Source organism: Cnephaeus nilssonii (assembly GCF_951640355.1).
Source record: "Cnephaeus nilssonii genome assembly, chromosome: 18".
NCBI lineage: Eukaryota > Metazoa > Chordata > Mammalia > Chiroptera > Vespertilionidae > Cnephaeus > Cnephaeus nilssonii.
The window spans coordinates 11,681,877-11,702,832 of NC_137089.1; the positions used below are offsets into that span (position 1 = coordinate 11,681,877).

At 37.1% G+C, this 20,956-nt stretch overlaps 1 protein-coding gene across 3 annotated transcripts in view; it reads right to left on the bottom strand.

Annotated features, from left to right (window-relative positions):
* Positions 1-20,956, bottom strand: part of STK3 (serine/threonine kinase 3) — a 225,472-nt gene that overhangs the window by 93,747 nt on the left and 110,769 nt on the right. For all 3 annotated transcript variants that reach the window (XR_013815003.1, XM_079796718.1, XM_079796717.1), the window contains exons 7-8: positions 10,641-10,778; positions 3,593-3,718 (exon numbers count right to left, since the gene is read on the bottom strand). Coding sequence is in view for 2 of the 3 variants with exons in the window: in XM_079796718.1 (XP_079652844.1) it covers positions 3,593-3,718; positions 10,641-10,778 (264 nt within the window). In the remaining variant the exon portion in view is untranslated. The remainder of the gene's footprint in view (positions 1-3,592; positions 3,719-10,640; positions 10,779-20,956) is intronic.

The following is a 20,956-nucleotide window of genomic DNA, read 5'->3' on the forward strand; positions in this document are numbered from 1 at the left end:
GTAAAGGAATGAGAATAAAATAAATTTTATTTCTTCAAATACACTTTTAGTAGGCTTAAAATAGTTTTATAAAAATCTCCAGCTATTCTTCCAAACACATTTGGCCATTTAAAATTTGTTTTAAAAACTTAAAAAGAAATTTTGAATATAAATTAGTTCAAGTCTGATCACCATTGTGTGTTGTGTGTTGTGTGTATGTGTTTATTTCATATTCAGGGCAACAACTGACAAAATGATCTCAAGATGGAAGCTATTGCCTGAGAACATAATCTAAAGTAAAGCATGTAAATATTGCTAAGGAGTGACTCTACCAAGACTTTTATTTTTTTCTTCTTACTATTTCAATTGAAAACAACAATAAGAACATAACAGTTTTACCAAGAAACACTAGCTTGGTTTCTGAGAATAAATGCTTATTTAAAAGAAAAAAATTATAAAAACCTGATGTGACTTTTAAATTTGCCCACAGTATTTTGAAGTCCTCCCCTCAAAAGAAGAAACCTAATTCCCCTCACCTTAAATATGCACAGGTTCAAGTAACACAGACCTAAAACACTGGGATGACTTTGGAACATGGCAGCTGGCAGAAGCTGGAAGCACTTTGAAACAGCCCAAGTGCCCATCAGTAGATGAGTGGCTAAAAAAGCTGTGATACACTTACACCATGGAATACTATGCATCTATAAAAAAAGAAGGATCTTTTACAGCATGGAGGGACCTGGAGAGTATTATGCTAAGCGAAATAAGCAGTCAGAGAAATACAAGTATCATATGATCTCACTCATGTAGAATTTAATGAACAAAATAAACTGATAAACAAAATAGATCCAGAGACACAGAAGCATGGAATAGACGGCTGAATGTCAGAGGGAAAGTAGGGAATGGGTGGGTGGGTATCAACCAACAAGCTTGTATGCATATATGCATAACCCATGGACACAAACAATAGTGTGGTGAAAGCCTAGGGCTGGGGGCAGGGGTGGGCTAGAGGGGTCAATGGGGGAATCAAGGGGGCATATGTAATACTTCTAAACTATAAAGATTAAAAAAGAAAGAAAAAAAAGAATGTTAGAAAACAGCCTGAAGAGCTAAGAAAAAACTGTTAGATACCTGATGGCTTTTAAGGTGTTGGGAAGCTGAAAGAAAAGATATTTTTGTTATGTGGAAGCAGAAAATTGAGAACACTGTTGTATTAACCAGGAAGATGATAGGGAAAGTAAAAAACAAAACAACAACAAAAAAATGTATCTAATAAACTGATTCCTCTAACTAAGTAGATTTAGAGGCAGAGTGTTTCAGGTGGTGTCTATTTTCTTCTTGCTGCTTATAATAAAATGCAGAAGAGAGAGGGAAAAGCTTAAGAAAGGAAAATGCAACAAAAAATGAACCAGGACTTGCTGATTTTGGAAATCTGAGAGTCCTGCATATTTGTTTTTGTTTTAGCTATTTGGGGCCACTTGTTTTATATGAATTAGAAGATTGACTTTCCATTTTGAAAAAAAGACCACTGGATTTTATAGGGATTGGATGATTCTGTGAGTTGCTCTGGGAATACTGCCATCTTAACAATATTAAGTCTTCCAATCCATGAACATGGGATATCCTTCACTGGTTTAGGTATTCTTTAATTTCTTTCAGCAATGTTTTGTACTTTTCATTGTACAAGTCTTTCATCTCCTTAGCTAAATTTACTCTTAGGTATTTCATTCTTTTGGATGCTATTGTAAATAAAATTGTTTTCTTAATTTCCTTTATGCATTGTTCACTACTGGTATATAAAAACATAAGTGTGTGTGTTGAGCTTGTACCCTGCAACTCTGTCAAACCTGTTTATCAATGCTAGAAGATTTAGATGTTTTGACAGACTCTTTCCAGGAAGCTGCTCCAACTAAAAGGGACAATAACAAGGGCAAGCCTCTGTAGGTCTGAGGGAGCTTCTAGATCATCCCAAGTGCACAAAGTATTATTTTATTTTTAGAACAAAGTTCTTACTCTTCTCCCTGCCACTAACCTCCACTACTGTTACCATCGCTGCTGCTGAGCTAGTAAACAGGGGATGGCAGGCACATAAGCAAAAATGCTACAGCACTTTCTTACCAAAATTAAGCAGCCTCTTTCTTCATTAAGTTACTGTAAGTGTGTTTTTTTTATTAGAGTGCAGTGTTTTAAAAAAATTCACTTGTCAGTTTCTGCCAAGTTAATGGTTCCTTCTACTAAGGCACCAATTCTTAGTGCTCTCTACACCACTGTTTTCCATGACTAATAATTTCTTTTAACAAACAGAATGTGGTAGAAGTGTCACTGTGCAACTCCTGAGTCTATGTCATAAAAGGCACTGAGATTTCGTCCTTGTTCTCTCTTGATCACTCACTCTGAGAGAAGCCAGTTGCCACGCTGGAGACTCTCAAGTAGCCTGTGGAGATTCCCACAGGGCAAGGAACTGAGGCAGCCGGCCAACAGTCACATGCCTGAGCTAACTTGGAACTCCAGTCCTTGTCAGGCCTTAAGATGTCTGCAACTCCAACACCATTTAGACTACAATCCCATGAGACACCGAGCCAGAAAAATACAACCAAGCCACACCTGAAATAATAATTCACAAATACAATGAAATAATAAATGTGTGTTATATTAAGCTGCTAAGTTTGGAATATATGATATTAAAGCTGAGGCCTAAAATATGGGAAGAACCTAGTCACTCAATGAGTTCTTGGGAAGAAGTGTTTCAAGCACAGGACATGTAAAGGCCCTAAGTAAGGAAAGGTCCTTGGCATGTTAAAAAGAAATCTGAAATAATATTAACATAGCTGGAGCTCAGTGAAGGAGAGGAAAATAGTGAAAAAATATATCACCAAAGTATAGAAAGTAACAAAGTGACTACAGCAAGGTCTTAAAAACTAGTAAAAACTGATGAATTCTGGCACAGTCAATGATTCCCTATCCATCAAAAATAGAAACCAACCTATAATTAAGTATTGAAAGATAAGAGCAAAGCAAAAAATAATCACCTGTCCATGGTGAACAGCTAGTTAAAGGCTGTTCACCAGCCCGGCACTCATAAGAAGCTCGCAGAGGTAGAAAAGACAGTTGAGTACAACCACAGCAGGACGATGACTAGACTTTACTGAGAACATAACCTTATCAGAAATTGTATAACTGCTAAGACAACGTTGTTTACTTTTAAAAGTGCTAATAAATACTTGACTGAAAAGTGAGCATAAAGTATTAATAAAGGAATATGAAAACAAAAGTAAAAATCCTAATTATAATCGTGCTTCCTCTCCAGTTTTGTTTTTAAAATGCACTGTAAATGGAAGAAACTAGATCCTTAAATGTCCCTCCTGCTTTCTCGAGTGACCCATCTTCTAGTGTGGCACTCCTAGATACTGTGCAGACCTTGTATGCCACTAATCACTAATTCTTAAGATATCAGAAAAAGATAACAAATATTTAATGCAAACTATATTTTGAGATTTAATGAAGAGTGCCTCATTTGTATAATGAAATAGTAATTGCTATTGATATAAAGAAAAAAATTATAGAAAAATGACTCAGAAGAAAAAAAATCATTATTTTGAGGGTAATTACGAACCGAATTTTCTTCCTCTTCTTCCAATTCTCGCTGCTGTTCTTCATGTCTTTTAGCTTTGATCTCCATAGCTTCTGCAATCAGGTCTCTTAAAATCGATACAGGCTTTGCATTCTTGATAAAAGGATGCTAGAGAAGTAAGATTCAAAGGTATAATTTTTAAAGATTTATCTGAATTATATCTAAAAAATGCTAAAACAACATGCAAATAAATGCAAACCAGGATCTTCAATGATTGTTCTTTCATACAGAATTAAATGTATAGGTTAAGAATAGAGAATATTGCCCTAGCTGGTTTGGCTCAGTGGATAGAGCATCAGCCTGAGGACTGAAGGGTCCCATCCCCAGTAGGGGCGGGGGGCATGCAGGAGGCAGCCAGTCAATGATCCTCTCTCATCATTGATGTTTCTATCTCTCTTCCCTCTCCCTTCCTCTCTGAAATCAATAAAAATATATATATTTTTAAAAGAATAGAGAATATTGCCCTGACCGGTGTAGTACAATGGTTAGAGCGCCAGCCTGCATGCCAAAGGGTTGCAGTTTAGATTTCCAGTCAAGGGCTTTTCCTGGGTTGCAGGTTTGATCCCACACCCCGGTTGGGGTGCATGTGGGAGGCAACTGATCGATGTCTCTCTCTCTCTCTCTCTCTCTCTCTCTCTCTCTCTTTCTCCCCCCCCCCCCTCTTCCCTTCCACTCTCTCTCAAAATGAATGGAAAAAATATGCTTGGGTCAGGATTAACAAAAAATTTTTAAAAATAGATAATATGTGAGCTGCTTTAGAAATAAAGATTTTGCTTTTCGGTTTATTTGTTTTTAAAAACCATTAAAGCACAAACACAAAAATGCAATCCTGTTAATAAAACTACATTAATAAAAGCTACCTTATAGATATAATTATCCAAAAAAAGTTTAGAGTAAGTTGGAAAAAAGATAAAATTTTTAAAAAGGATTGGTGATTACATTACATATAAAAATAAAATTATGTATTAGTTACAGATTTTAATTAACCTTAACAAGCTGACAGCCAGACTCAGTAGTCAAAAGAAGACAACTATTTTCTTACTTCTTTTACATATTTCCTATTTTATTAGGTCTTGAAAATGTAATCATTTCCAATGGAGAAAAAAAATGGCAATAAAATTTTTTCAGAAAAAACCTTTTCATTTTTTTTTTATTCTACCCTAATTTAACAAAAATATCTGTGTCTGTTACAAATCTGGTAAACAGAACAGAAACCACCAGAACAGACCTGGATTTATGATGATTTTTTATTGAGAGGGAAGACTGTGAGAGAAGTAGAGGGTAAGATTAAAAGTATCATTGGGAAAGATGACCTTATTTGGAGGCAATACAGCTTTAAAACGTAATTTTCATTCTGTCAGTAAACAGACCCAGGTAAAAGCTGAGTTATTTTAATAAAGAAAACAAAAATATTCTCAAAGATGAAACAATTTTAGTGCTAAAGAAGAAATTACAGATATTTGGAAGAGGCTTTAAAATGGTGAACATATATCATTTGAGGAAAGTATGAGTTAGAATTGACCAGATTACAGAAATAATAGTATCAATAGCAAAGAACCAATAAATTATTTTATTAATAGTTATAGACTCATCACCAGATAACGTAAGTTCCATTAACATAGCTGTGGTAGACGCCTGGTTCCACCAAAATAGAGTTGTGTCTGGTAGCCCAGCTAGATCCTACCTTTCTTAGTCCCCCACTCAGCTGGCTGTGGCTAGGAGACTGAGTTCTGTCAAAGGAATGGGATGGAATGGAACAAACGGAACAAAACGCAATGGAAGCCTTGGTGTTGTGCTCCACTTCCCGACCCGGGCCTTAAGACACTGTGTGCACTCTTCCATGACTTCTCCCTTTCTGCCAAGCTGGAGAGCAGACAAAGATAGTGCCCTAGAGAATGGTGGAACAACAAGGAAGGAACTCCAGCCCTACACTGAAAATTTTTGCAAAACACTGATGGAAGGTCACACACACACACACACACACACACACACACACACACACCTGAAGATATGTTCTTTGCCCTTAAGAAACTTATCTAGAATAAGGAATAAAACACAAACACATACAAAAAAATTAAAACATGACATACAAGTTACATTTATGATGGTTTAGCACAGCCTATACAATTAAGAGATGAGTAGGTAGGCAATCTCAGATGCCTCATTCAAAAGAAACAGATTATTTTAGGGAGGAGGAAAATATGAACAATATGCACAAACACACTCAGATAGGGAGTGCATGTTAGAACACAGTAGGATGATCTGCCTTGTCAAGACAGAAACATTATTTAGAGAAATGGTGTTATGTGAATTTAGATACAAGCAACAGTGGGGCAAGAAGCATACATGCTTAGGATGAGATGCTTGAATTATGTTTGAGAGCCATTTTAATTATATAAACAAGAGAATAATATAAGGAAAAGAATGTCTTTAATAGCATAATCCTGCAGTAGAATGTAGAAACAAAATAGAGTGAGGAAAGCCCTAGCTGGTGTGGCTCAGCTGGTTGTAGTGTTGAGAGGGGGAGGGGGAGGAGGAGGGGAGGGAGAGAGGGATTTATTTACTTAAATAAACCAAACTCATGTTTCCCTCTCCCTCCCCCTCCCCCTCCTCCTCCCCCTCCCTCTCTCACGCGGTAAAATCAATAGAAACATGTCCTCATTGAGGCTTAAAAAAAAAAAATAGAGTGAGGAGAAACTGTAATAATAAAGGTGTGAATTATTAAGAACCTGGGTTAAAAAAATAGACGTCACAATGGAGAAAAGTAAATCTGATGAAAGTACTATTAAGAAGGATTTAGTCACTACATATATTAACAGTAGAAGAAGACCAACACTGCAAAAACTGGGAAACAATAGAATTGTATCTCTTTTAAAGAGTACAGAAACCTCAAATTGTATTATACCTTATCTTTTCACCTCCAAGCCACAGTTTTACCTTTAAGAAATGCCAAAGCACATACATGGTTCATCTAGTCTATGCAAACTTTTACTTTCGTGCAGTTAATTGTGAACTGACTATCCAGTGCTTGCTACCATTCGTCTATAGTGTTTAACGTTCTTAGTCTTGAATCCTGGATATGTCTGAGTTCATTTGTACTCATTTGTGTTTTTTCTACATAACCACTACCAATGTTGTTTTGACCAACAAATAGGAACTGGCTAATAAAGTTGAAGAACAAGGCCATATTATTGAGCATTCTTGATAGTCAGAAGAGAAGTTTTATCAGACATACTGCAGATTCTTAAATAATATTTTAAAATAACAGGTGGTGAAATAAAAAAATGCAAGGCAACATAAAAAAAGGACAACAAGAAACACCAGAGAAAACAATTTGGCAAAAATAAAACTTGCCAATTGTGATTAAAATGTTATTTGCATATACTAATGTAAATAAACGGGTTGAATTTCTATTTATTAAGTAGTATTTTAGTTTCTAAAAGACACTGAGTTCATAAAATAAATTCAACTGCAAGCTTTCTACATGAGACATATACTTAAATAAATCCAACTCATGTTTCCTCAAGAGGCGTACTGAAAAAAACTTGGGTTAAAAGTCAAAGACAGACAATGAAATTTTAGTCAAACATAAATAGATATCAAGAATAACATAATAAAAAAGGCAGAATTAAAGGCAATTCCCTATACCTCTCCATGAAAGTGCAGCTAAAACCCTGGATACTGTATCTAAAACAAACATAGGAAGACTCTGAAAAAATGGGGAGAAGGCAGCAAACTGGCTAGGGACTGTGGGACTTGAGGAAAGACATAGCTGTGAGTTCCATGGGTTTTCTTTTTATCTCTTTTATCCCAGACTGGGTACTGGAAAAGCCAGCAACCCAGACCACTAAGGGACACAAACTAAAGAAGCTCCTACAAAGGCCTGCTCTCTTGAGCCAAAAGATCAGGAAAGGGACAGCTAACAAGACAAAACTTCTGGACAATAACCATCCTCCTCCAGCCAAACATCACAGAGAAAACACTGGCCCCAACTCCACCAGCAAAGGCTGAGTGGGGAACCTATACTTCCACCCGCTGGAGGGTATTCAATCCTACTCCGATGGTGTCAGATGAAACATGCCTCTCGCCCTGCCCTCCAGTGGTGGGGAATGCCGGTTGAGATTATGTGTGACTTACATGCCTACCAGAGAGTGATAAAGAAACCCGGCACCCTCCAGCTGGAGTGGACTCAGAGGAGGCCCTGTGGAGTCAGACCTTTCTTCACCACCCAGCTATAATGAGGCAAGCAAATAAAAAATTAGAACATCTGAGCAAAGAAAGAGAAAATATAAAAAATAAGTGAAAATTTTAGAACTACAAAATTACCACAATTAAAAATTTGATAGATGGGCTTAATAGCAGAATGAGGACAGATGAAAGAATCAGTGAACTGGAATCCAGTAGAAAATACACAATATTAACAATAGAGAGCAACCAGACTGGAACAAAAATGAACAGAAGCTCATGGACCTGTACAACTAAAACCAAAGATCTAACATTAGCATCAATAAAGTCATAGAAAGAAAAGAGAAAGACAGTAGGGCTGAAAAAGTGTTTGAAAAATAATGGCTGAAGACTTCCCCATATTGGCAAGATGGATAAACCTATAGATTCAAGAAACCGAACAAATCCCAAACAAAAGAAATCTATACTAAGGCACATCATAATTAAACTTCTGAAAATGAAGACAATGAAAAGATCTTGAAAAGAATAAACCACTATAAAAAATTTAGCATGAGCCCGGCCACCGTGGCTCAGTGGTAGAGCATTGACCTATGAACCAGAAGGTAAAGTTTCGATTCCTGGTCAGGCCATATGCCCAGGTTGTGGGCTCGATCCCCAGTGTGGGTTATGCAGAAGGCAGCCGATCAATGATTCTCTCTCATCATTGATGTTCCTATCTCTCTCCCCTTCTCCCCCTTCCTCTCTGAAATAAATTAAAATATATTTTTAAAAAATTAGCATGAATTTCTTTTAAAAATTGTTTATTTACCAGGGTCTACAAATCAATATGGTGTAATCTGTACCTGTAAATCATAACCATGTGTCCATAAAACTTAATAGTAAGATTGTCTTCTGAGAGTTAAATATAATTTAACTCATAGAACATGAGACCTGCAAAACTCCTTTAAGAAACAGAATGGTATCCTGGAGTCCAGCAAAATAAGACTGTAATGAGTCTAATTAGACTCTAATGAGAAGACTAAAGCTAATTATCCTATGTAAAAAAAACTTAAGTCAGAAGTTTGTTGTGCAGAAAGCAGAGTAGAGAAAGGATGAAAATTGGGATTAGTGGACAAATGGAATAAAACTGGAATAATGATTTAATCAGTGATCTTCAGTGTCATTTAACCTTTCTGTGCTTCAGTATCCTCATCCACAAAATTAGGGAATTATACTAGAATATTTCTTAAATGCTTTTTAATCCTAAAAACGCTAAGTTAAAAACAACATATTTTCTTAGAAAGATTAGAAAAGGTTATGGGAGAAAGACTAGAAAGAAATACTGGTTAAACTATCCAAAAATCAGCTATCAGATATATTTTAATTTACCTCCACCATCATATTTTATGCTATCTGACTCACTTTCCTGTGTGTGTTTTTCTCCTTTCTAGCTTTCCTTGAGTTTAATAATTTAGATACTCAACATGATAATAATACTAATAGGTCTTTGATTTATGGGCACAAAAATTCCTTGGATATATGACAATATTTCAAAATAAATGTTTCAGTTAATTAATTTTTGAAAGGTACTATTTGCACATAACAAAAAACTCAAAAGGCTCAAAAACAGCACTCAACAAAAAAGTTAAGTTTCGATTCCACTCCTGCTTCTCAGTCACAGTTACCTTCTCTGGAGGCCAGTTTCTTGCTTATTTTTTCAGAGCCACTCCACCATAACCACTGGCATATGCACATATACATACATGTATGTATGCCTGTGTGTATTTTGCTCTCAATGGAGCTTAAATTGTTTCCAATTTGTTGAAAGTATTTTTATATTGTTTCCAATCTTTTGCCATTATAATGTTCTATGAATATTTTTACACATGTTATTTCACACATGGTTAAATTTTTCTATAAAGTAAATTTCTACAAGTGTAATTACTGGATCAAAGAATATTTAATATTTTACTTTAGGTAGACAATGCTAAATTGCCTTAAATGGAGAATGAGTACTAAGTTTAATTTTCATAGCAATAAACATTATACTGTATTTAAGAGTCTATTTCTTATACCCCTCAACAAATACTTTTGTTTAAACAGTACTTTAGAAAAATTGCTTTTTATAAGAATCATGCTTTGAATCCTTTTGTGATTTAATAAAAAGAATTATTTTCCAAATATAAAGTTTTGTTAATGTGAGACACATTTATTAATAGCTTAGAGGTCTGAGCCAATTCTGTTGGGGAAAATGAAGACTCACAAATATTTATTGAAAGTATTACATTATTTCTATTTGCACTGAATTTCAAGGCAAATTAAAAAAAAATACGACCTGACACTCTAAATACAGTCTATTTGTAGCAGAGATAATGAAACTCTTCATTTAGGTAACCTTGTAACCAATATTTACAAGTGATCTTTTCAAAGAGTTCAGGGATCTTGTATTTACATATCTTAAAGTAGAGCAGGTCAAAGAAGAAATGCTGGGTCAAAGAAAACATCAGGGGGAAAATATAAGAAACTAATGATGGAGGAGATAGGGTTCTGAAAGGAGAATCCTGGGGAAGTTTTGTTTTAAAGCAACTTTAGGGGGAAATAGTTGAAAATAATAACAACAACAAAGAGAAAAAAAAGGGAAAAGAGAGCACTAACTTGAAAAAGAAGAGAAGAAAATGAGACACAGAACACAGAGAAGAATGGAGACGGTGGATGGAGGTGTGAGGATGGATGTGTATCAATCCACATTTCCTGGGAGGTTTATGTCTTTAGAAATCAGTTAAGGAAACTCAAGGCAATCTTACTTAATGTCAGAAGCTAAAAGATATAAAGAAAACATTCCTCCCGTGGTGGCATAAGCACTGACCTGTAAAAGCTGTGTTGCAGTAGCTCTCTGCTCAGGATTCTTCACTAGGCACTTTTTAACAAAATCGGTGAAATCATCAGACCAGAGTTCTGGCTTCCTGAATGTTGGTGGTGGGTTTGTGGGAATCATAAAAATAGCCTAGTAAAAAATGAAATATCCAAAAGACACAGTAAGAATCACAATAACACACCAAATAAATCTCTTCATCTATCTTTCTATCACACTCTAAATCTGAAAAACAAATTTAAGTGGTTCTAGGATTTCCAGTAAGATTACAATTCAGGAAGCAAGTCCATCTGCTACTAATGTAATCATTTCCCATTAAATTTCCTCTATTTGAATTGCAGCTCACTGAGCACATCATTCTTTATTTTATCTATTATTTTTAATCAGTCTCCAAAGAAGATTGCATTTCTAACCCTTTTACCAAACTAAGGACATTCTCTAGTTAAATAGATATATCCCCCAATTTTGCTATTGCATGCCAGATTTAGTTCCCATTTCAGTTTTATATAAGTATCACTGCAGTCCAATTTGCTTCTGCAATCCAGAATATTTATTGCTGTTATTTGAAATAATACTTAATAGAGGCAATACTTTTCTCTTTCCAAATATATATCAGGATTCCAAATGAAAAGTTTTAAAGCTAATATACCACTCTGATTTATTACTAATGATTTAATTTAGTATTAGTAACTTAGTACTAATGATAATACATGCAGAAAGTTCACAGTTCAAAAGCTCTAAAAATCCTCCCTGTCATCGCTGTCCTCTTAGCTATCCAGTCACCCTTTTTCAACCCAGAGAATTAATCCCTAATGTTCTTAGCAAATCACTGTATGTAATGAATTAACTTTTCTCCTGGGCATCTAGAATTGTTCTTGATAAAATACCATTACTAAAACATCATTTCCTTTGAGAAGTTATTAGAGATATGAAAACAATAATAAATTTAAACCAAATGTATCAAGCACTCAATAAGTGCTAGCTATCATCATTGTCATTTCCACATTATACAAAACAGACAAGAAGCAAACATGGCAATGACAAACATTTTACAAAGCAACATTAATTTAGCCAAATTATAACTAATTGTCATTTAATAGGTAAGCTTATATGATTACACAATCAAAACATGTGAGATGAGGAAAAATGGCTTTTTGGCAATCTTAATCAATATATGCACATGCAGCCTCCAAACATGGGCCTCACAAAGATGTGTTCGGGTGAAGCATACAAAAACTCCCTTTACGACTACAGAATTCTCTAACTCTGCAGAAGACAGGTATGTTTCTGTTCTATACTCAAATTTTCACCTGGCTTTTAGTGGTCTTCTCTCTTCATGTGCAAACAAATTTCATGTACATGAAGTTATCTCCCTTCTCATCAATGCATAAAGAAAATTAAAATGGTAATACTACAAACCACAGGAATACTTAGAAACAAAGTTTTTACCACTGAAAGAAACTAACCATACCTATGTTTACTTCTGTTTATATATGGAGAAAACATAAAAACTGTCAACAAAAATAAACTATTTGGGGAAATACCAATTTTAATATATTCCTTTGATATAATAAAATTGTTCTACTTTCCATTGGGTTTTTACTAATTGTTCAAAAGTCACCATAAGTTCTTAGAATCATAGAATTTGCACAGTAAAAGATATACGACAGCCCTAGCTGTTTTGGCTCAGTAGATAGAGCATTGGCCTGCAGACTGAAGGGTCCCAAGTTCAATTCCAGTCAAAGGCATAAGCCCAGGGGTTGTGGATTCGATCTCCAGTGGGGGGCTTGCAGGACACAGCCAGCCAATCAATGATTCTCTCTCATCATTGATGTTTCTATCTCTATCTCCCTCTCCCTTCCTCTTTGAAATCAATAAAAATATATAAAAATAAAAGATATATGACAGATCATTTAGCTCAATTTTGTCATTTAACAGAAAAGAAACCAAAAGCCCAGAGGGGGACTAAGCGCCTTAAAAACGATATTTGACCTACAAAAGAGCCTTCATTAAAAAAATTAGCAAAGCATCCTAACACATCTACTATGCTTCAAGAAGCAAGAACGAAAAGCACAAAAGCAGGTTACTAAAACTAAACAAACAGCTACCAAGAGGATAAAGAGATGATAAATGATGATTCTGTTTTCAACTTATAGGATAAGGACACATATGCAATACCTTAATCAATAAAGAAAAAGAAAAAAGAACATAAATAAATAAAATAAAACACACACAAAAACTATGAGATACCACTCACATCCATTAGCATGGTTATTGTTAAAAAATAAATTTTTTTAAAAAAGCAAGTGGTGGAAAGATATAGGACAATTGGAATCCTCACACGTTGCTGGTGAAGTTGTAAAATGGTGTAGCTGCTATGAAAAACAGTATGGTAATTCCTTAGAAAATTAAACACAGAATTACCATATGATCCAGCAATCCTACTTCTGGGTATATACCCAAAAAAAAGTCTGTAAGGTGTGTAAGAATGTTTTTTCCCATTGAAGTATTTTCCCTTTTTGAAAGAAGATACATACAGTATTACAGAGAAAGCAGGAACTAGAATACATATTTGTACACTCATGTTTATAGCAGCATTATTCACCATAGCCAAAAGGTCTAAGTAACCCACTGACAGATCAAGGGATAAACAAAATACACACACACACACACACACACACACACACACACACACACACACACAATGGAACAGTATTCAAACTTAGAAAGGAAGAAAATTTTGACATGTAACAACACAGATAAACCTTGTACCTCAAGAGGTTCTTAAAATAGTCAAATGCATAGAGACAGAGAGTATAGTGGCTGCCAGCGCCCAGACCCAGCATTGACTGCCTAGGGGGCTGCAGATCAGGCCCAGAGAGAGGCCTGCAAAGAGAGAGGCAGGGTCTGATCCGTAGCCTCTGTGGCAGCCATTGATCAGAACTTGCCTTTCTTTCTCTCCCAGCCTGGCCAACAGCCGCGCCTCCATTTCTCTCCAGGCCTCCACCAGGGCTGCTGATCAGCCCCGCCTTTCTGATCAGACCCTGTTGATAGGCCCAGAGACGCTGACTGGCATAGAAACTGACCAATCAGAACCAAATCTGGGTGAATGTAAGGAGCCAATGGCTATCTAGGAGGCAGAGCTTTTGATGCTGACTGGCATAGAAACTGACCAATCAGAACCAAATTGGCTGGCAGAGGAGGGCAGTTGGGGGCGAGATCAGACCAGCAGGGGAGGGCAGTTAGGGGTGATCAGGCAGGCAGAGGCAGTTAGGGGCGATCAGGCCAGCAGGGGAGGGCCGCTAGGGGCAACCAGGCTGGCAGGGGAGGGCAGTTGGGGGCGAAATCAGGACAGCAGGGGAGGGCAGTTGGGGGCGAGATCAGGCCAGCAAGGGAGGGCAGTTAGGGGTGATCAGGCAAGCAGAGGCAGTTGGGGGTGAGATCAGGCCGGCAGGGGAGGGCAGTTGGGGGCTAAATCGGGCCTGCAGGGGAGGACAGTTAGGGGCTATCAGGCAGGCAGGCAGAGGCAGTTTGGGGCAATCAGGCAGGCAGGCAGAGAGGTTAGGGGTGACCAGGCAGGCAGGCAGAGGGGTTAGTGGCAATCAGGCAGGCAGGCAGGTGAGTGGTTAGGAGCCAGCGGTCCCAGATTGTAAGAGGGGTGTCCGACCGCCGAGGCCCGGTGCACAAAATTCATGCACTCGGGGGGGAGGGAGACCTCAACCTGGTCTGCACCCTCTCATAGTCTGGGAGCCCTCAGGAGATGTCCATCTGATGGCTTAGGGGAGTGGGCCTTAAGCCAGTCGTCGGCAAACTCATTAGTCAACAGAGCCAAATATCAACATTACAATGATTGAAATTTCTTTTGAGAGCCAAATTTTTTAAACTTAAACTTCTTCTAATGCCACTTCTTCAAAATAGACTCGCCCAGGCCATGGTATTTTGTGGAAGAGCCACACTCAAGGGGCCAAAGAGCCGCATGTGGCTCACTAGCCGCAGTTTGCCAACCACAGGCCTAAGCCATCAGTCAGACATCCTTAGCGCTGCTGAGGAGGTGGGAGAGGTTCCCACCACTGCCGCTGTGCATGCCAGCCATGAGCCAGGCTCAGGGCTTCTGGCTGTGCGGCACTCCCCCTGTGGGAGCGCACTGACCACCAGGGGGCAGCTCCTGCATTGAGCATCTGCCCCCTGGTGGTCAGTGCGCATCATAGCAACCGGTGGTTCTGCTGTTTGCGTATTAGCCTTTTATTATATAGGATATAGGAGGCTATATCTATATATATTTGTTTTTGCTGTTAATCAGTTTGTTTATACCCAAGAAGTAGATATTTTTTAAAAGGAACAAAAGCCTAGAGATACTCTAAATATGGAATAAAAAGGTATTTAGGGGCTAGTGTAGATGTCCCAAGATGAATAATAAAGAGTTCAACTAAGATGGTATCTATAGGAATGGAATGAAAGAAATTGGGTATGAGAACCAAGAGTACATTCTAACAACATTGTTTGGGAGGGGTGGAAAAAAAAGAACAAAAGATTACTCCAGAACTCAAGAAATAAAAAACAGACACCTTCATTACAAAAGTCACTCAGGTATTCTAACAATTCACACTATCATTCTTTTTTTTTTTCTTTTTTATTACACACAGCCATTCTTTTGAAAGCCCTCTCGATATTCGGTAATTTACTATAATGTGCTATTACTGGTTTCCAACTTGAAAACTGACCCAAAGGATTTTCTGTGGACAAAGCAGTGTAGATTCAATATTCAAGTCTACTGACTCCAGGGTAATAGTTAATCTCTGTAATACTGTATGTATCTTCTTTCAAAAAGGGAAAATACTTTAATGGGAAAAAACATTCTCACACACCTTACAACTGATATTACATCTAAGATAGCCAATTTTATGACACAATAAGCATCTATCAAATGAAAATATAGATCAAGTACTTTCTGTGAGTTCAGAACTATGTTCTAATAAAGAAGCAGCAAAGCGATAGACCACAGACCTATACTTTGGGCAACATCAAGCTCATAATCCCATAAGGTAAGAATATGCTGGAATTAGACTGATTTTTCCCAGGATGCACATTCCCTCTTTTACATGGGCCTCACCTAGGTTGGTTCAATTATCTACTTTACTTGACGGACCCCGTAAGTATCTATGTAAGCCTTGCTATTACAGATTTTTTAAAATAAGATACATATTTCAGACCCACAGAGCTCACAGTCAATTTGGCAGCGGGGGGGGGGGGGGGGGGGGAGGGAGGGGGAGAAAGAACTAACACATACGGAACAAACAGCAAGCAATGGAGTGCTAGAAAACAAAACTCTTCGGTAAATAACCTAATTAATCTCAGACAGCTCCATAGTTGAAGCCGAACCTAATCTGGTTTTTAGGATGGGGAAAATGGGGTTAATATTGGCTGCTAGAAAAGGCACACAAAACCACCTGCTACTCCATACTAAAGAATAAAATAAACTTGAACTCTCATTTCTGCAAAAACAGTTCAAAGCACCTACATAAGCCCCTATATAGACTGACCTCAAACTGCAGGTAAATGATACTAGATTGTGTAGGTAAATGTTGTTCATCTGCACTTGTTACAAACTGATGGATAACAACTCAGCGATTTATGTTCTTGAAGCTAATGCTCTCCTTTGAACTTTGAGACAATGAGCTGCAGCCTTATCTCTTGATAATCTTAACATATAAGGCTCACCTCAGCAGTAGCTATTAGAAACCCAAGGATAAAAAGCTTAACTCTAACTCTTATTTACCCAGTACTATCATAAAGTGATCCTAAAATGTTCACATCCTATTCTCAAACAAGCACTGAACTGCATGCAGTTCAAACAAGTAAGTCTTAATATATGATCTACAAAAATGTAGAGACTTTAAATTCTCCAGGAAAACCACTCTACCTTTTATTTCCATTTTTTATGTTAGATAATCAATAACAAACTGACAGATTTTATCAGACTTGACTCTGTTCAACTAATTGAACTGAATCATGAATCACAGAGGACCCTCTCAAGAACCTGCAGGTTTTTGTCCGAGCTGACTGGGAAACGCCTCCTCTGTAGAAAGTTTTGGCAATCAGTGGCTTGCCTTAGACTAACAATTCACTCCCTTCCTTGCCACCAACCAAATCACATGGACACACATTACAGCCATATAATTTATCTTATCTCTAACACCATTTTGATTGAAGAATGTTAGTACAATAAATGATAGGATTATCCCTGTGTTTGTTTCTACCCAATGGGTTGCTTAACTACATATTGAGCCTCAGATTACGTTTTAAAAAGAACTTCCCTGATCACTTCTTAAGTAGTCTTAAGAAGCCAAGAAATGTAAGTGCCTCAAAACAAGTAATTATCTTCATGCCTGGAACTTCAGACCTTACACTCCGGGAGCATCCAGAAGACATGGCGAGAGCCAGAGCTGGGAAACTACATGCCTGAACTGAATTATAATCTTAAGGGCGGCGGTCAGCACTATGTCTGAAGCTAAGATGGCTGGATATGTGAATGTACAGAAGCAATGAACCTGCCGGAATAACAAAGAAATCTGTGCCACTACCCACGAACCTCAGGCGTATGAGCAAAAGGTTATCTTCCTAACAAATTAAATGAGATAAAGGATGAGAAAGCATTTTTAAAAGCTGCAAAGAACTAAACAAACATGGCTATTTCCTCATAGAAAACATAATAGGTAGCAAGCTACTAAGTCAAAAATATATAATTTCTGCAAAGAATATATAGTAATAATATATTTTAAAGACTACTGTAAATAACAGCAAACAGTACAAAGGAATGAACCCAACATTGGACCCAGGTCAGAATAACCCTCTAACTGACTGTGCAGCCTCAGTTTTTCATGTAAGTGAGGAAGTTGGACTAGATATTTTTCAGGTTCCTTTTTGGGTCTAAAAGACTCTGGCACTCTAACTTCCCAGCAATCTAGGAGGTAAATACTAGCTAGACAAGTACTATATTATTAGTTAGAAAGGGGGTGGACATGGAGAAGGAGAGGGAAGGCTGTTAAAAGACCTACTACTTGCTTCTGGGCCTTTTGGCTAAGATGAACTGTAAAAGGCCTACTAGATGTCAATATAAATACAAATCCAAATTTGTATCACCACTCCCTCAACTGAAATACACGGAGCTTTTGAAGAGAATGCTAAAATCTAGCATGAATGCTGCCTTACACTGCAGTTTCACATAAGCACAGGGTTCGGGTAGCGCAAGCATGACCTCACACTTCACTCCAGCTCCGGGTACAGGGACTTTGATAATCATTAATCTGGCCAATAAGGGCCAGTTTGCCTGCCTATCAACCAAATTAAGGGAAAGGGTGCAGTTGGTGCCCAGGCAGTACACAGTGAATAAGAAAACCAGCTCCAGAGGTCTGAGTCAGCTCTGGATGGCGCTGGGTACAATATAATAGCGCCACCATTATGAGTAGCTATCTAACCCATTTTAATTCTCTTGCCCTGTTTACACATTTGAAAAATGGGAATAATAACAGTACCTACCTCATAAGGCTGTTCTGAACTTTAAATGGGTTAATATATGTAAAATACTTAGTGAAAATGAGAAAATAAAGTAACAATGCAGAATGGTTACCTCCCATAAAAATGACAAGTATGTGGCAATAAAGATCGAAAGATAGTACAGAACCTCAAAAATTCAAAATATCTATTCACAACAGCATCTACAAGATTGCATATTCTTTTTAAAATTTTATTATAAAAGCCAGTATATATTCAACTTTTAAAAATCATATTTGTAATTGAACAAAGGCTTCATTTAAAAGCATTTCTTAAGTTGCTGCCTATACAGCCACCTCTCATACAAGCACAATGTAAACCCTAAAACCTTTAATTGCATCCAGTTAAATCTTAGCCATCCTTCAAAACTGAAATTTAATGTCCCTTTAAGACAATTCAAAAATATTCATAAAACATGGCTACAGAAAAAATCAAAAGTGAACATGAGCCAACACTTAAATGAACTTTATCAATCCACTCTCTCTCAGATCTCCCAAATTAGAATTCCATTGTGTGCTCAGTTCAACTAACTTTTCTGAGCACATATAATGTATCCATACCTGCAAAAAGAATTTCTTCGAGAAGCTTAGAATCTAATAGTATAGGACAATGTATACCAGATCATTTCAATAAAATAGTGTAAGTACTGAAATAGGCAACAATGGGCATTAAGCTCAAAATGATGTCTAGAGAAAAACTAGATGTGAGCTTAGTTCTAAAGAATGATTGAGTTGATGTGGCATAGAAAAAGTTCAAAGGTGTGAGGTCTGAAATACCACGGGGTCTCTGTGGGAAATTGCCTTATTTCAGATATGGGGCAGGGAAATTACAAGATAAGCCTGGAGCATCTTAATCGGCCCTTAATGAAAGGTACCACTCAAAGAAAGGAAACACTTCCAGTCATGTCAAAAGAAGTTCAGAACCTGTAGACCTTAGCCCCACCCACAAAAGATTATGATTAAATTGATATTTCTATCTCTCTCTCTCTCTCTCTCTCTCTCTCTCTCTCTCTCCCTTCCTCTCTGAAATCAATAAAAAATATTTTTAAAAAGAACAAAGTATATAAGAGCTTTGAAAGAAAAAATAATTACCTAGAATGTACTAAAATGTTTCAATAAAGAAATAAACAATCTGATAGCAAAATGGGACAAAAAAGAAAACTCTGTACAAAAGATTCATGAAATGTCACTTCCTATAATTTGACTAAGGTTAGAGAAATAAATTTATTCTAGTCATTAGCAGCTTTCACTTATCTGGGACAAGTTTCTAGGACAAGTTTACAAGAATATAAAATGCTATTAAAAGATCAAAATATTATATGGAACAGTAATATTTTTACCAAAAGGCAACAATAATTCAAATCAATCCAAAGTACATCAATACCACCCAACCCTATCATATCTGGTCTATTGCTACCATGGGGCTCAGGGCAAGAAAACAAACAGAGACCCATGGTCAATGTCTTACCTATCTTTTATTCCCACCTCTGACTCCTGAACACCCCTGCACACACATCTTGGCTGTACTCTAATGCCCCACTACCACCCCTAGCCAGCCCTGCAATACTGGTAGCTGTCTCTTGTCTATCTCTAGCCTGGCACAGTCCGCTCTCACAAGGATGATCCTAGGGAAGATGCCTGAATAGGCTCAGGGCCACTTGAACAGGGAATTCTGGGATCCTGGGTACTCAGAGCGTAACCTAGGAAGGGAAGGCACAGGCTCAGAGCATAACCTAGGAAGGGAAGGCACAGGGCCAGAGCAAGGCCAGAGTGGAAACATAAAGCACAGCTCTGGGCAAAGACTCCACTAACCAGGTCTAGTACCTACAATTGACATAACCTTAAAATTACCATTTGGCATAAAATCACCTGACACTTAAGAGTGAAAAAATAATGTCCCAATTTACCACCAAAGTGCAAAGACTGCGTTATCACAGAATCTATGATAGTTAATCAAATAATCAAAGCACACATAGCAAAATGTAAAAAGGTAATAGCGATTATAAACAAGTCACTCAATCCTCAGTCATATCTAATGGTGATTGCAAAACTTAAGCAGATGCTTACACGAAGGCCTATGAACCCAAATTGATACTAAGAACTAGGTTAAAGCTAAGCAGGCAAAGGTCAACATGGAGCTCATGTGATTGATTTAGAATAAAATAATAAGCTAGTCCCAAGGTAACAAGAGTGGCATGCAATAAATGAGGCCCTGGCTTAAGAACAGTACAATGTCCAGTACAAATCAACTTAACAAAAAGAAAGTATACATAATGAAATCAATATAAATTATAGGTTTAAAAAAACTAAAATTAATTAACAACAAAGGATATATAAAGATCAAGAAACAAGTGAAAATGATAGATCTCAGGAATTCAGTTGGACAATTTAGGAATTAAATGGTAAGTTTTAGAAGAAGAAAAAAAAATCTGTCAACCTTGCCTGGAGAAAAGAATGCTTTCATCTACTGCCTGGGTCACCGTGAGAGCTAAATAAATAAATAACTCATCAGAGTCTATCAAAAATTAGTGAAAATGATAAAAATATTAACACAGTTCCTGGCTTCACATTCTTTAAGAAAACCTTAAAATACACAAGCAACTACCAATTCCAAATACTCAGCCAATGGTTCTCAACACTGGCTACATGTTAGATCAGAATCATAGAGGGAGCTTGTAAAATTACTACTAATCCCCTGGACCCAGCCCAAAAAACCTGATTCAGAAGGAGCCTAAGTATATATATTTTTAACTCTCTAGA